The sequence below is a fragment of the Oncorhynchus tshawytscha genome, linkage group LG13 (genome assembly GCF_018296145.1).
Source record: "Oncorhynchus tshawytscha isolate Ot180627B linkage group LG13, Otsh_v2.0, whole genome shotgun sequence".
Taxonomy (NCBI): Eukaryota; Metazoa; Chordata; class Actinopteri; order Salmoniformes; family Salmonidae; genus Oncorhynchus; species Oncorhynchus tshawytscha.
In genome coordinates this window covers 17,994,383-18,008,979 of record NC_056441.1, presented here as the reverse complement: position 1 = coordinate 18,008,979, position 14,597 = coordinate 17,994,383, and the positions used below count along the sequence as shown (strand labels likewise).

General features: G+C 40.0%; 1 protein-coding gene and 1 long non-coding RNA gene across 2 annotated transcripts; one reads left to right on the top strand and one right to left on the bottom strand.

Annotated features, from left to right (window-relative positions):
- Nucleotides 1-217: 217 nt before the first annotated feature.
- Nucleotides 218-5,931, top strand: LOC112264412. Its single transcript, XR_002955633.2, has 2 exons — nt 218-2,786; nt 5,498-5,931. It is a non-coding gene; the product is annotated as an uncharacterized LOC112264412 (long non-coding RNA).
- Nucleotides 5,932-11,382: 5,451 nt separating this feature from the next.
- On the bottom strand, nt 11,383-13,552 carry LOC112265867 (homeobox protein Hox-A13a-like). The gene is made up of 2 exons (XM_024443409.2): nt 12,782-13,552; nt 11,383-12,343 (listed from the first exon to the last, which is right to left on the bottom strand). The coding sequence occupies exons 1-2, from the start codon at nt 13,449-13,451 to the stop codon at nt 12,096-12,098; spliced, it is 918 nt and encodes a 305-aa protein (XP_024299177.1). The 5' UTR covers nt 13,452-13,552; the 3' UTR covers nt 11,383-12,095.
- Nucleotides 13,553-14,597: the final 1,045 nt, after the last annotated feature.

Here is a 14,597-nt window from a genome sequence, read left to right as displayed (position 1 = left end):
TTGTCCCAGCGACAGTAACGCTCCTGAATGTTTAAAACGACCAGTGGGACCTGCGGGCTGGCCTACAGCTAACATTGTAGTTGACAGTGTTTTGTTTGTGTAAACCAATGAGCAAAACTGGTTGAATCAAAGTTTTTTCCACATCATTTCAACCCCAAAAAATATATGTGATGACGTGGAAAAGTAATTGGATTTGCCAAAAGTCATCAAGGTAAGGGCATTTCGATTTTTTTTCAACCAACTTTTAACCTAAATCCAATGACATGGTGAATTGTTTTTGTTCATTACGCGTTGAATTCACGTTGACAACTCAACCAAATTTAAATCGCGAGTTGATCTGACATCTGTGCCCAGTGAGTATTGTAGTGTACAGATAATCACTGATCGCTCATGAATTGCACTTTTTCTAATACTGCTGAATATGATTGTTTTTACTAGGCAAGTCAGTTAAGAACACATTCTTATTTACAATGACGGCCTACCGGGGAACAGTGGGTTCAGGGGTAGAACAATAGAATTTTACCTTGTCAGCTCCGGGATTTGATACAGCAACCTTTCGGTTATTGGCCAAACGCTCTAACCACTAGGCTACCTGCGCACCAGTTGCAAAAAGAACAACGCAAATATTATTTTCATGTTATGTTTGATGTTTGTCACAGGTGTGTGCTCATACTTTACAATATTATATCATGACCGTGTGGCTTCACGGCAACATTTGTCAATCAGGGTCATGTTGAAGTAACCCTTGATGTTTGGCCATGTCTCCAGTCAGGTGTCGACGACGCGGCTACCAAACAGACATTTTAGGCCATGCAGCACGCATACAACACCAACAGACATAGCTCATATCGACGCTTGGCTTTTAGAATAATCCAAACCCGTAGATCATCTCACTTTTGCCACCTAAAAAAAGACGGACGTTTTGTTAAACGGTATTCAAAAAGTTGCCAATATTGCACAATATTGTTTACGACAGCAATAACCAAGGAGCCACTGCATCAGTAGGCTTACTTCATATTGGACCACAGGAAGTATGTAAATAGATAGAGAGAAATGTGCGATTGTGGGTGTCTCTCTGAATATTTGGAAAACCCCAGAGCTAGACCAACAAACGGCCTAATTGGAAATTGACGTTTGTTGAATCATACATATTATACAAATTATAGTTCATTACTAGTTAGGTTACACAATTAGGCTTCTACTACACAATTAGATTGTTTTCAGCTTGAACTCCACAACTTGTGAATGATAGGCCTATACGGATATTGCTCTCACCGCCTATAAGTAAGGCTAAGAATATTAATACGCACAGATCACACAATGCGTATCTTCCCGTTTCACGCACAGATATTTCTATGCATTGAGTAAATAAACATGCCTCTATGATCTACAAGACATTGTGAAATACAATACAATTTTGTTTTTGCCGACTGAGCCCCCTTCAGCGGTCCAGAAAATAGTCCAGACAATATTCGAATTCTTGGTGAGAACGTCAACACACTACAACTGTCACTATTGTGGAATACATTGATTTTGAATCAACTTTTTGTTTTGAATGATTTCTCCAGATATTATCCTCGTTTAAACCCAATTTCCCGAGAAACGTTTAAACAATTTTCCTGGAATCCGTGGGCAATATTAAAATATATATATATATATAAAAAAAAAAATATAAAATCCTATGGGCAATATTTTCGAAACCATTATTCGTTCTGAAGACCATGTTGGGTAAACACTTATTTCATCATTAACACGTTATGTATAGGCAATCTAACCAAAGGTGGAACACTAGTCAAAAAAAGGTTCATGCTTAAACATGAGAAAAAGGCCACCGCTCTATCTCATAATTACACAAAATACAATAAACTGCATGTTCCTCACGAGTGTTGTAGGCCTACCCATTTCGCAACCATTAAATAGAATGAAACACATAGGCATATGAATCATTAACAACCCAATAAAGTATATTATACAATTAAGTTGTTGCCTTGAAATAAAAAACAATGTCTATCTCGATGTATCATTTTGGAGTGTGTTGTTTGATGATACCTTTTCATTACAATGTTAAGAGTATAGCATTATTCTCTTGTCTTGACTACAGGATAGCTAAGATATCAGTCTCCTTGCGTGTTATGCGTTAATTTCCAACGCACAACAACAGTGTAAAGGACCACAGCGGTGTGCTGTGTGCCTTGTGAGACTGTGGAATCTGACTCCAATGTTCTGTGAACGAGCAACCAGAGGACGGATTAGGACCGCGGGGACTCTCTCCTTGTCCCACAGCGCTTTACCCAAATCTACTCTGCCTTTCCCTCCACACACACGGAGCTTCAGGACGCGCCAACATGACACATGTAGGCCTAGTGTAATACGACTTCGAAAGCATAACATGTACAAAGAAACTGTACGTATGAGCTAAACCCCTCTTCCAAAAAAAAAGAGAAGCATTAGAATATCCCTGGTTATCCGTCCATGCATCGTCACGTTAAATAATTGTGGGGATACAAACAAACACAATGCCTTCGCGACCACACGCTCCGCCTCTTCGTCAAACCAGACACATTCTACGACTTGTGCTAAGCCGTAATTGAGCACAGGGTGCCCAGGAAAACCAGTGGCTGCTCTGCACAGACCTGAGTTTTTATAGTGCCTTAGCTCCTATTTTTCCTTCTCCGCCAGACACCATCAAACCGACCAGGCGTGATAGGAAGTTGCCACCTACACGGACTCAGGAGCCAAAGCCGTGCAGCGACATATAAAAAAACAGACATTCTAAACCTAAACAGGTAAGATTCTAACATACTCTTATCAAAATTGAAATGAGCTGCAAACACTTTTTTGTCAATGTAAACAATTTGTCTATACTGACCCAGATTTTTTAAATAGTTAGCTAAAGTTAGAAACAAGCAATAGATAGACATTTAAGTTTCAACATTTCATGTAAACAGTTTTTATGTTCGAGGAAGACGCTTCATAACACACTTGATTCATGTCGACACTAAGACATCCCTCTTTAGTTATTGTGGCTTTTCTTCGGTGGCCAAAAAACGAGACGGCAGTTCTGCGTAAAAGCCCCCCACGCCATAGCTTTGTCTGTGCGGTCGACTTCAAGTTCGGGGGAGGGAGAGGGTCACCGCCCACGGGGTAGGCCCTTAAAGTAAGGACTGCAGACGCCATTTAAGGGCACGGTATGCCCCGGATGAAGTTTCCCTGATTACAAATGCATTTTCAGCTCCTGGCAGCAACTCTGTGAGTTAAGGAAAGAAGAAGGTGGCTTTAGGTTACCAGACCGATCGACGTCTGCATGTGTGAAGTGAGGTCTAAAAATGAACTTAACTTTCGTGGACTGCGTCCTAGACTTTGGAATAGCAGATGTTTTGGTGTAGTTTTCAGTAGAACCCTAGACACCAGTAAGTTTACACTGAGATTAGTTGCAAACTTGATATTACTTCAGAGAATTGTAATGATCAAGAACACACTGATTATAGTCTTCTCCATTTGCTACATTAAACAATGCACTTTACGCACATTAAAATATTCACTTCACTAGATCTGTTCTCAACAAAGGGATATGAGTAGGGATTTATATAGTCCCACTGATGGTAATGAAGGTGAAAGGACTGCCAGAGTAAGCATTATTAAAGAGAAAGACCAAACACTAACTTTAGACATATCTAAGTCAATATTGGGTACTTTTACAGTATTGGTTCTCGTTTCCTTTGACAAATATGGCCCACATGGCATAAATCGTTTTACATGACGAAACAATTCAATCTTTACTGTCCGGGGATATGTCTTTAAAATGTCCCTACATTCTACACTGTTTCTGTCTCTGTTGTTCAATTATATTTAAACGTACTACTAAAGCCCAGGGGTTGTTGATAGCCTACACAACAATAGCAAGTTAGAGGTTGACAATCATTCACTTTTGTTGTTGATCAAAGTGCGATTTTACCATTCAGAAAGTGGTGTATACCATTTATTTGTGGTGTATACCATTTATTTGTGGTGTATACCATTTATTTGTGGTGTATACCATTTATTTGTGGTGTGTACCATTTATTTGTGGTGTATACCATTTATTTGTGGTGTATACCATTTATTTGTGGTGTATACCATTTATTTGTGGTGTGTACCATTTATTTGTGGTGTATACCATTTATTTGTGGTGTATACCATTTATTTGTGGTGTGTACCATGTTTCGTGGTGTGTACCATTTATTTGTGGCGTGTACCATGTTTCGTGGTGTGTACCATGTTTCGTGGTGTGTACCATGTTTCGTGGTGTGTACCATGTTTCGTGGTGTGTACCATGTTTCGTGGCGTGTACCATGTTTCGTGGTGTGTACCATGTTTTGTGTACCGTTTATTGGTTCAGCTTAGAGTCGATGAATGGGAAACAAAATGTCGCATGCTACTCAAATTGATCTTTGCATTAGGCGTGAAGTCTACTGTTTCCAAAGAAAAGGCTTTGGTGATGTCCTATACATCTTCAGCAATTGCAGTTGAATGATTGTTTACATGTTGAAAGTAAACATCGAATACGCTACTCCAATGGGGCTATATGCATAATGTATCTATCTCATCAACCCATTCTCACGTTACAATAACATTCATTCTAAACCCAACCCAGAATATCTCCGTGTAGAGTCAGTATAAATGTGTGAGCATATCATGTGTGTGTGTGGATTGTCAGTGTGCGTGAGTGAGTAGAGTTCCGTGAGTGTGCATAGAAAAAGTGCAGAAATAAAATCATAATATACGCTGCTGCTACTCTGTTTATGGTATATCCTGATGCCTAGTTCACCTTACCCCTATACATATCTATCTCTGTCACTCCAGTATCCCTGCACATTCTAAATATGGTATTGGAATTGACCCTGTAGAAAGCTTCTTACTTTATCGTGTTCTTCTTATTTCTTATTTGTATTGATCGTGTGTTTTTGTTCTACGTTATGTTATTTTAGTGCTATATTGATATTGATAAAAGGTTTAGAGTTTGCAAGAAAGGCATTTCACTGTACTTGTGCACGTGACATTAAAACTTGCAACTTAACAGTTAATGAACAGTATTCGACCTTTTTGTATTTTGTACATAGGCGCTGCTCAATTACGCACAGCCTCAACACAAAACACAACGCCTTTACCATTAACGTGACTGCTCTGGATTTCCATACAAACACATGCTTCCTTTGATTCGTAAAAAGTAGAACTAAAATGTAGTTTACGATTATCTCATGCCCAAATTATAAAAAAATATATAGGTGTTTTTTTAAACTTATATCCCATATTGGCTGTTGAGTTGTAGGCCGTTATCAAGTCTATGAATATAAGCGAAGAGGGCGTCAAGGAGGGCGATTACTACTACACAGATATATTCATATGAAACTTGATCAAAAAGCCCTGGCATGTACGTCAATACGAATTAACAAACACGAAGATACCAGGAGGCGTGAACTTTATTTAAATCAGTAAAGAACTGTTGATTTATCCACAGGTCACAGAAATGTTGGGAGAGGGCGATGGCGACGACAGAGGGACAGAGGAGGGACCACACAAGGACAAACCCCGACTAGTGGGAACACGATTCAACTCCATGGTCAATGGGAGGACGTGGCTTTAGCCGTACTATCTCTTGGATCAATTCAAGGGAAACGACTGATATCAGTCTCCCATTTAACTCTCAAGGACAGAGTACCACAAAACGAGTAAAATGACATCAGCGATGGAGAGGGGACAACCGCAAGAACCGAACTAACCTTGTGTTGGAATATGTGTTATAATCATGTGGATTTAGCTCAGAATTGGCGAGCAAATAACTTCACAAGGCAAAAGATACATTTTAAAAATTGTCGCCATGGACCTTTGGCTTAGCCTATGTACATAATGTTGCAATGGCTATTGCTTAATAAATTGTGAAACAAAACTGCGTATTTTTCTCTCCATTTTATAGCCTTCTATAAGATTCACAGCAGTTTTGGGCATGTAGTCTAAAATAGGGTAAAGTAAACCCACCAATAGCAGCAACCTATGTATATCCAAATATTTTTTCTCTGACGGCGACAGAAGCAACAAAACAGGCCTGCTTTTTGTCAACGCATCTCGTGCGTTTGAACTTGATTTTCTCATATGGACGTCACGTGTGATTATTCTATTACATTATTCACTAGTGAAATAAAAAAAATGTGATAGTAAAATGAATTGCCCATATAGAGGTGTGACAACAATGTATTGTCACAATGTGCACTGTTCCTTGGGTCAATTCGACATTTAGCTCAATCAGAAGCTAAATTATCTCCACTGTAGCCTTTTTTAATTTCATGTTTAGTAGCCTAGTTGATTTTAGCTGTATTTTAGCTAGGCTACATTCTCCGTTATTATTCTAGTTTAAACAAATATCACGCCGAACATAGGCCTACAAACAAGCCTAAATCATACATACGCTAATTTTCTCCGATTCTAAATTCACCCTATATCTGAGTAACAACATTTTTAAAAATGGCGTGTGTATGATTTAGGCCTATGTTCTGCGTGATATTATCTGAGGCTAGAACATTAACAGAGAATTTAGCCTAGCTAACATACAACTCAGTGTGTTCAACTAGACTACTAAATATGAAACTAACGTATAGTAGGCTATACCATAAAATAATATCATGTTTTAGAGTTCGGAGTATAAATAAATACGGGAAGAAATTATATAGGGATTGGTATGAAACGAAAACGAACCACATGTGTCTATAATGATACGTATGCTCAGATTATTCTTTAGTTTATATGAGCTGTGTTGCCGTTCAAAATAACAAAGAATTCCATCGAGAACAAAGCAAAATGCCCAAGAAAACGGATGTATAGGCTACCTGTATTCCGTCAATACGAAGTGGAGAACAATAGCATCGTGTAATTAAGACACAAATGACTAACATGTGTAAGTAAGACCTCATTTAAAGAATAGACTACACAGACAGACTCATTTGCGCGCACACAAGGTTAATTTTGGAGAGGACTACAAAATCATGTATTGTCGTCCATAGACCTTCCTCGTGGAAATTGAGAATTAACCTACGGATTTATATCGTCAGAGGATAAAATACCACCGCTTACACAAATTAGTAAATGAATAAGCCAGGGCATGAGTGCAGCCTACAGAGGCGTGTTGAACATAGTCTCGGGCAAGATCCTCTGCTTAACTGTTGTTAAAACACCGGTATCCCACGGTGTTTACCAGCCTAAAGTTGACTGCTTTTAAAACGGAGTATCCCACGTTGTCTACCGGGTTAAGACACAACTGTATGCGCTATACTGGCAAGCAGGCTAGGCATATGGAAAACGCTATCGGTATCTCTCGGCTATAGCCAGTTGACGATTACAGCCCTCGCCATAGTCTCCATTACCCAGGTAGACAGTGAAGGTCAAAGTAAAGAGCACACCATTAGCCCCGGCCTTTACTCATTTCCCCGCCTGACAAACTGGAGAGCGAGGCTCAGTGTGAGAGTATAGGCTGCTCCTCCACCAGACAACTATTCGGTTAATACAATAGGCCTACATATAGGCTATTCATGTGGATTTCTATTTAATTATTCATGTTTGAAAGCTTACAAAAAGGTATGTTTGTGTTTTTGTTTCGTGTGATTCGACATCAACAGCTGTTAAAACGGATAAAAAAGTCGTACTCCATGGAAGAAGGCAACAATTTTTAGTGCAGATATGAAATGGAAAATGTATAGTGAAATGACATAGCCTGTAAACACATCAGGTTGATTTGATAACGCAGCAAAAAGATTTACAGACTAACATGTACTTCTTACTTCACGTTGCCCATTTGCCGCTAAGCGTGAATCAAGCAAGACAGTGAGTAATGTGAAGCTCTCTCAACCTATTTAATTCATTTTACGCAACAGGGAATTCCAAATTGAATTGCTCCATGGAGTATTTGCAGAAGCTGTCATTCCTAGTTTTGCCTTTGGGTGGCAGCAAAACTCCAACAATGCAGTGAGCACTGGGAGTGTGTCAAATATGGAATCCAGTCCAGCTCTGCTCTACTCTGTCCGCCTGCCACAGTTTGAATATTTCTCTCCCTGGGTTGTGTGCACGTTCACGTGTGTTTGCGTCTGAACCGTGTTAAGCGCACGCAGACTGTGCTCTCAGCTGAGGCGTTCTTGATCCTGACTTCAATTTGTCAGAAAGAGGAATAGTATCATGTTTAATAAATAATAATTGGCAAACTAAGACGTTAAATGTCTTTATATATTTAGCATATTTTTACATTATAATTCTTTATGAATTTTGGACAACACATTAATTGAAGTTTTGCTCATCATTGTTTAAACAGTTATTATTACATAGCTTGTTACCAATTTAAAGAATGTTTTAATAAACTAAAAATCCTAATTTATTTTCAACCATAAACAATATTTTATTAATGTATTACTATTTGCCTAATACAGAATTAAATACAAGTATAAACTATTTATTTTGAGCACTTGCGGCCTTAAGCTTATAGCCTCATTTGGGTTAGATATGTTCATAAGTTATACCATTTTGATGTGATGACCCATTAGTATTGCCTTGACTAGGCCTATAGACTATGAAAATAAAATTTACAACGATGTTAAACAACGTTTCGAACCAGCAAAAATATAAGGACGAGACGGTTCTAATCCAAATGTATGTGTGATTCCGAATGAGAGGTGGCTAGGCAAATACCATGCACCACAAGTGTGAGTCCACTGATTCAGAATAGCAAAAGACAAGGCTACAGGTAGCTTACAAGAATAAGGTGTAGAGTAGGCTACGCTGTCTTTATTTCCCTATGCACTATACCCTACTACGCCCTATGACACGAAGTCTTTTCTTAAAATCGTACATTTTCTTTAAGCATATACATTTTCTGTTAAAGCCTACTCTCCCGCAGCAATGAAATCAATATCTTTACAAAATATGGGTAGCACAACCTCTTACAGGGCGAAAATATCGAATATGTTGGTATGTTTTCCTGTATAGGCTTCATGGTTGACTTTGCTGGTTCATGCGTTAAACGCATTGTATGTGCAATGCGACATAGCCTGCACTCAGCATATTTATTCATAAAACAAACATAACTTACCTCAATGAAATATGTAGCCACACTTGGCGAAGGCCTACAGTGTGATTCGTGGGTGAAATTTTAGTACAGCTTGTAAAAACATTTTTCATTCACTTTTTTTCTAGGTGTTTATATTTTTTGGCTAAATTCAGTGACCGCAGGATTCATTTTTTTCTATTTGATCATGAAATGCTTGTAGTAAATGTGCATAGCCTGCATTCACGACGATAACAACAAGGAGCTATTGGCATCTGTGAGTGTAAACCCCTTCCCTTCTATAATCACCATGTGTTTGTTTGCTTTGCTAGTTTCATGTCTGCGTTGTTTTTAATATTTGCAGAATGGTCTCCCACTGGGCACAGACGTCATTTCGACGTCTAGTTATGATTTACATTTGGAATAAGTTATCAACTAACGTGAATTCAACGTGAAATCACCAAAACATTTCACTATGTCATTGGATTCAGGTTAAAAGTTGGGTGACAACAATACGAAATTCCCTTATGTTGATGACTTTTTTCAAATTCTATAATTTTTCCATGTTGATTCAACATCATCACATTTACTTTTTTTGTTGAAATGACGTGGAAACAACGTCGATTTAACCAGTTTTTGTCCAGTGAGCTGTGCAATAGTATACATTTATGATGCAGGCCTAAATCTAGTGCACAGAGACTAAACGGATATGATGTCACTAATACAATAATATAACCATAAGTGGTAGGTAACACGCTAGAAATGATGATCTTCATCAATCACCAGAGCATGGTGCAAGTCAAAATAGTATTTAAGAAATTGATATTTTAGAAATTATAAATTTAAACCCCTTATTATTCACAATCGTATAGGCTAATAGTTGTACTGCTACGGCTGGTGGGTGGAATACTGCAGCATCAGCGAATCAAAATGCAGAGGCCCATTTCTTCTCTCGATGTCACATTCAAGGGCTATAGGCCTACATTACATACTACAGATGTGCATGTAATCAGCCAACACAGCAACAGTTAGCCTAAGAACCAAAATCTATATGTTAGTTTGTTTTCCATGAAAATTAAAAAGTGAGAGCATTCATGGCCTTGCGCATCAAGTTACCTCACTGACACGGTAGTCCTGTTATTATCAGCAGACATGATAGCGAGACGGTCACCAGTTCTAACAAAATATGATCAGTCATATATTTGGGGATTAAGAAATGCCAAAATGGTAAACATGTTCATGCATGCTTTGTTCTTGGGATGACAAAATGATTGAAGAACTGATTGAAAATACATTTCAAAACCAAAGCTAATTGCAAGACCTCAAGGAAATCGAAAACAACAATAAAGTCCGCATGGTTATTATCTGCAGAACATTGGCCTACTCATTTTTAAAAACACAAATTTGATACCTCTGTGACGCTGAAGCGTTTATATGGAAGCAATTTTTAAATAGTTGAAATCTGTGACCGACTCAGTGGTGGTAATTATAGCTGTGGCTGAGGCAACGTGCATCCGACTGAAGATTCTACTCATCTTATTACGACTTGATGATAAGAATGCTTATGGGAGTGTATTAAATAACAAGACCATGTAAGTGAATATAAAGAATCGAAAATAACTGAACGTACACACAACTGATATCTACAGGAAACACTATAGGCCAAACAAAGAGTTGTTGGAGCAAGTAGGCGTATCGTTTCAAATAGGCTAATGTTTGTGTAAATATTGTTCCTAAATATTTCCACAATGTTATCGTGTAAATGTAGCCTATAGGCCTATTATTATTATTGTTGTTGTTGTTATTATTATTATCAGATTGTGTTAGTAAATCTACTTGAAGTAGCGTAGTAGACTAGGCCTATTCAGATGCAAGTATGTCTCCACTAACAGTCACCTGTAGTGCTTGAGACAATCTCATCACTAGATGGCGATATAGGCCTTATAATAATCCACATACACACAACAACACTTCCATTATTTGCTTGAGTGAGACATTTTCGATGCACTCAACAGGTAGATTCAGACACTTCGGAATACCATCGCACCCAGGCGACACCTGGAATTAACGTCGAAATGGATAGAGCCCAGAGTAGTTCTACACAGTCTGGCCAAACACTGATCTTCCGCATTCAAGCATAAAATCATACGCCGGTCAGACATGTTCCTCACACACGGTAAACAGGCTTGATAATTGAGCCTCTCACACTGCTTCTGAATCTAAGAATATCTTCAACCAATTCAAAACGTCACACCAAAAACGAAACCATCTCTGTAATATACTGGACGGATGTTCAAATCAGAGGTCGTGGATATATATGATTCAACAATGTCCGGATTTTATTGGACAGATTTTTGTGTCAATAGTTTTACACCGACATATTTAACAGACACAGATAGCCTTGACATATTATAGTTTTGTCTGTATAGTTTACCTTTATATACAACCACATGAATACACACACAATATAAAAGACATATGGTTCACATGGGCACACATTTCCCAGAAAATGATGGATGCATTACAAGCGGGATTGCACCTTGGATTGGTTATGAGTGAGAGCAGGAGAACCGTTTGAAGAAGCTAAACTTTAAATTAAGATGCACGTGTTTAGTGGAGTGTTGAAGGGGAAATGGAACGGATTAATATTTAACCGTGGAAGCTATAATCCTAAAGGCCGTCACTTCCTGGGGATTTCCAAATGTTGTTTTTTTTCTCCACACGGTGAAGTTAGAGTGTCTGTTTTCCTGAGGTTACTGCATGCCAGTTGCAAAAATTATACGGCCCTAACTTTCTCCTTGCTTTGGTCTCCATTCACCGAAAACAATACACAATGGAGGAAAATGGAAGGTCCAGAGTTTTTCTACATTTTCGTTCCATAAATGTCTCGGCACGCATTTGGCAGAGTATATTTGTGAACCATGTTCGGTGGGAAATAAGGGTAAAATTGTTCCAATCAAAAGGCGTGAATAGCATATTGTGTGTGTGTGTGTGTGTGTTCAATCCCCATCCCATTGTTGTATGTCAGTCAAAACTAGCTGATGCTCTTCACTTTGACGACCACCTTCTTCTCCTTTACGCGTCTGTTCTGAAACCAGATAGTGACCTGTCGCTCGGACAGGTTCGTCTGGGCCGATATCCTCCTTCGTTTGTCCTTTGTTATGAATTTATTGGCCGCGTACTCGCGCTCAAGTTCCTTCAGTTGCACCTTGGTGTATGGCACGCGCTTCTTTCTTCCACGTCGGAAGGAGCTCAGGTCCCCTCCCACAGGAGACACCGCGTCTGGTGGAGCAAAACGGAAAGCGAAATGGATATAGTAAGCCGTTCACAAACCATACACAAAAAAGGTTACGTCTAAAACATAAAGGGGGTCTTTGGCTGTCCCTATAGGAGAAGCCTTCGAATAACCGTTTTTGGTTCCCGATAGAACCCCTTTGGGTTCCATGTAGAACCCTTTCCACAGAAGGTTATACATGGAGCCCAAAGGGGTTCATCCAGGAACCAAAAAGGGTTGTCCTATGGGGACAGCCGAATGACCCTTATGGAACCCTTTTTTCTAAGACTGTATTCTCATAAACGAATTTACAAACACGCGTTATATTTTTTGACAGAAAAGGCATCGTCTCTAACATTTTGTTGTGGATTAAGCAAAAACAAACACAATGAAAAGTTGTTCTGGTTTATTGCGTAAAACCTGAGGGCTCTCTACCTATGTTGTACCTGGTATGGAGGATTTCCACATGTGTCCGAGCTGAGGCTGCTCCTTGGTGCAGTAGACCTGCCCGTTCCAGCCGTTAGTTAGAGCCCACGGCTGGTAGCTCTCCATGGGCAGCAGGGGCTCGTGTCTGTGTTCTGCTGGCCCGCTCATAGTTGGTACAACTGGCACGTCCAGGTAACTGGGTACGGGCTGGTATGGGACCGACGTATAGCTCGGATAGAAGGCGAACTCCTTGGCCCTAGAGGTGAAGTCATCGCCCGAAGCGGATGTGTCCATGTACTTCTCCCCGTACGCAGAGGGGGGCTGCGTTCCGCACGACTTTAAGCTACTGTGGTGCGACATTCTGCACGGATAGTAGCCGCTACCGAAGTATCCATAGGGCAGGGACGCGCTGGAGGAGCTTTGCACAGCCGAGCAAGGGCTGCACTGCTTGGATGGCTCGCCCATTCCCGGGGTTGGGACGTCGCTTGACGAGTATGCCGTGCTCGGAGCGAGGGACGCGGGGTGCGCCATCAGGTTCCTGCATTGGTTTGCCGCAAAGTTGCCTCCCGCAAAACCACCACCGCCAGCGTCCATGTTCTTGCTCACTTCATCGGAACCGCCGCCGTTGTCGTAGAGGAACATGACCGACGGGTCGACCCAGCGAGGACGGAAGAGCAGTGACGTTGTCATAGCACGACATCCAGCATTGAGGCTTCTGGCTCTTTTTTAAAAAAGCATAGAGGCTGAAAAAAGGAGATACTGATTCCGAGAGAGTAAGCGACTCTGACGCGCCCGGGTGCACCAAGGTCTCGCCTCTATTGGCCAAGAAGGGGCCACGTGATAGGCTATGCAAAGAGGACGATAAATATCTCCCAGTGCGGATAATTAAATGTAGAAAAAATGCGGCTTTGTAAGATGACCGTACCTATCAAGGGATTTGGCTTGTCTTTTTGCCGCTCAAAACGAGAGGTTTTCGTGTGTAAATAGAAAAATAAATATCTATATCTATATTTATATATCTATACTTATATATATATATATATCACTCCTATATACGGTTACACTTCAAACCTAAATTGGTTTGAAAAGGGTTTTTATTTTATCATTGGAAAGCAAAATAAAAAGGACCTAGTAGTCCAGACGGGTTCAAAAGACTGCGGTGACTCACCAATTTAAATACATCCATACACGTTGCTTTTACGCACATAAAGGCAGTCCGTGTAAACATGTCTATGACACAATGTCATTGCTGATTATTTTGTACATGGTGGGCCTGTATTAATTCCACAAAGTATAATCCATTCAAAGCCACACACCCCAATACAGCTCACATAATTAGTACATAGCGTAAGGAATGGTCGCCAAGGACACGTTTCCCAATATCCCATAAACGACAATGGAGATGGACTACTAGCTAATGTTAACAGTGTTTGAACAGACCGAACCACTGTGGGGAACACGGATGACTCATCCAAGAGACACGTATCGGATAGGGAGTGGAATAAAGAAGGGAAATCAACAAGCTTTAGAACAACACGTCCATCTCATTTTTCAACTAAAGATAATTAAGCTCAAATCCATGGGAGATGCTCTCAATCAAAATGCCCCGTTTTCTTATCACTCAAATTAGAGCGACAGGTTCGAGCATTCAAGAAATGAGTGAGAATTCGGATAGACAGTGTGCCCAACAAATACCAGATCCCTCGCTTCCGACATGTTTACAATATGCAAAGACAGAAAACAGTTCTCAATGTTGGCAACTCGGTTGTTTTTCACGTAGCCTACGGGGTAGACGCGGTTAGAGGCCAAGGTCAAGTTGAAAGTTGCTGTCTAGCC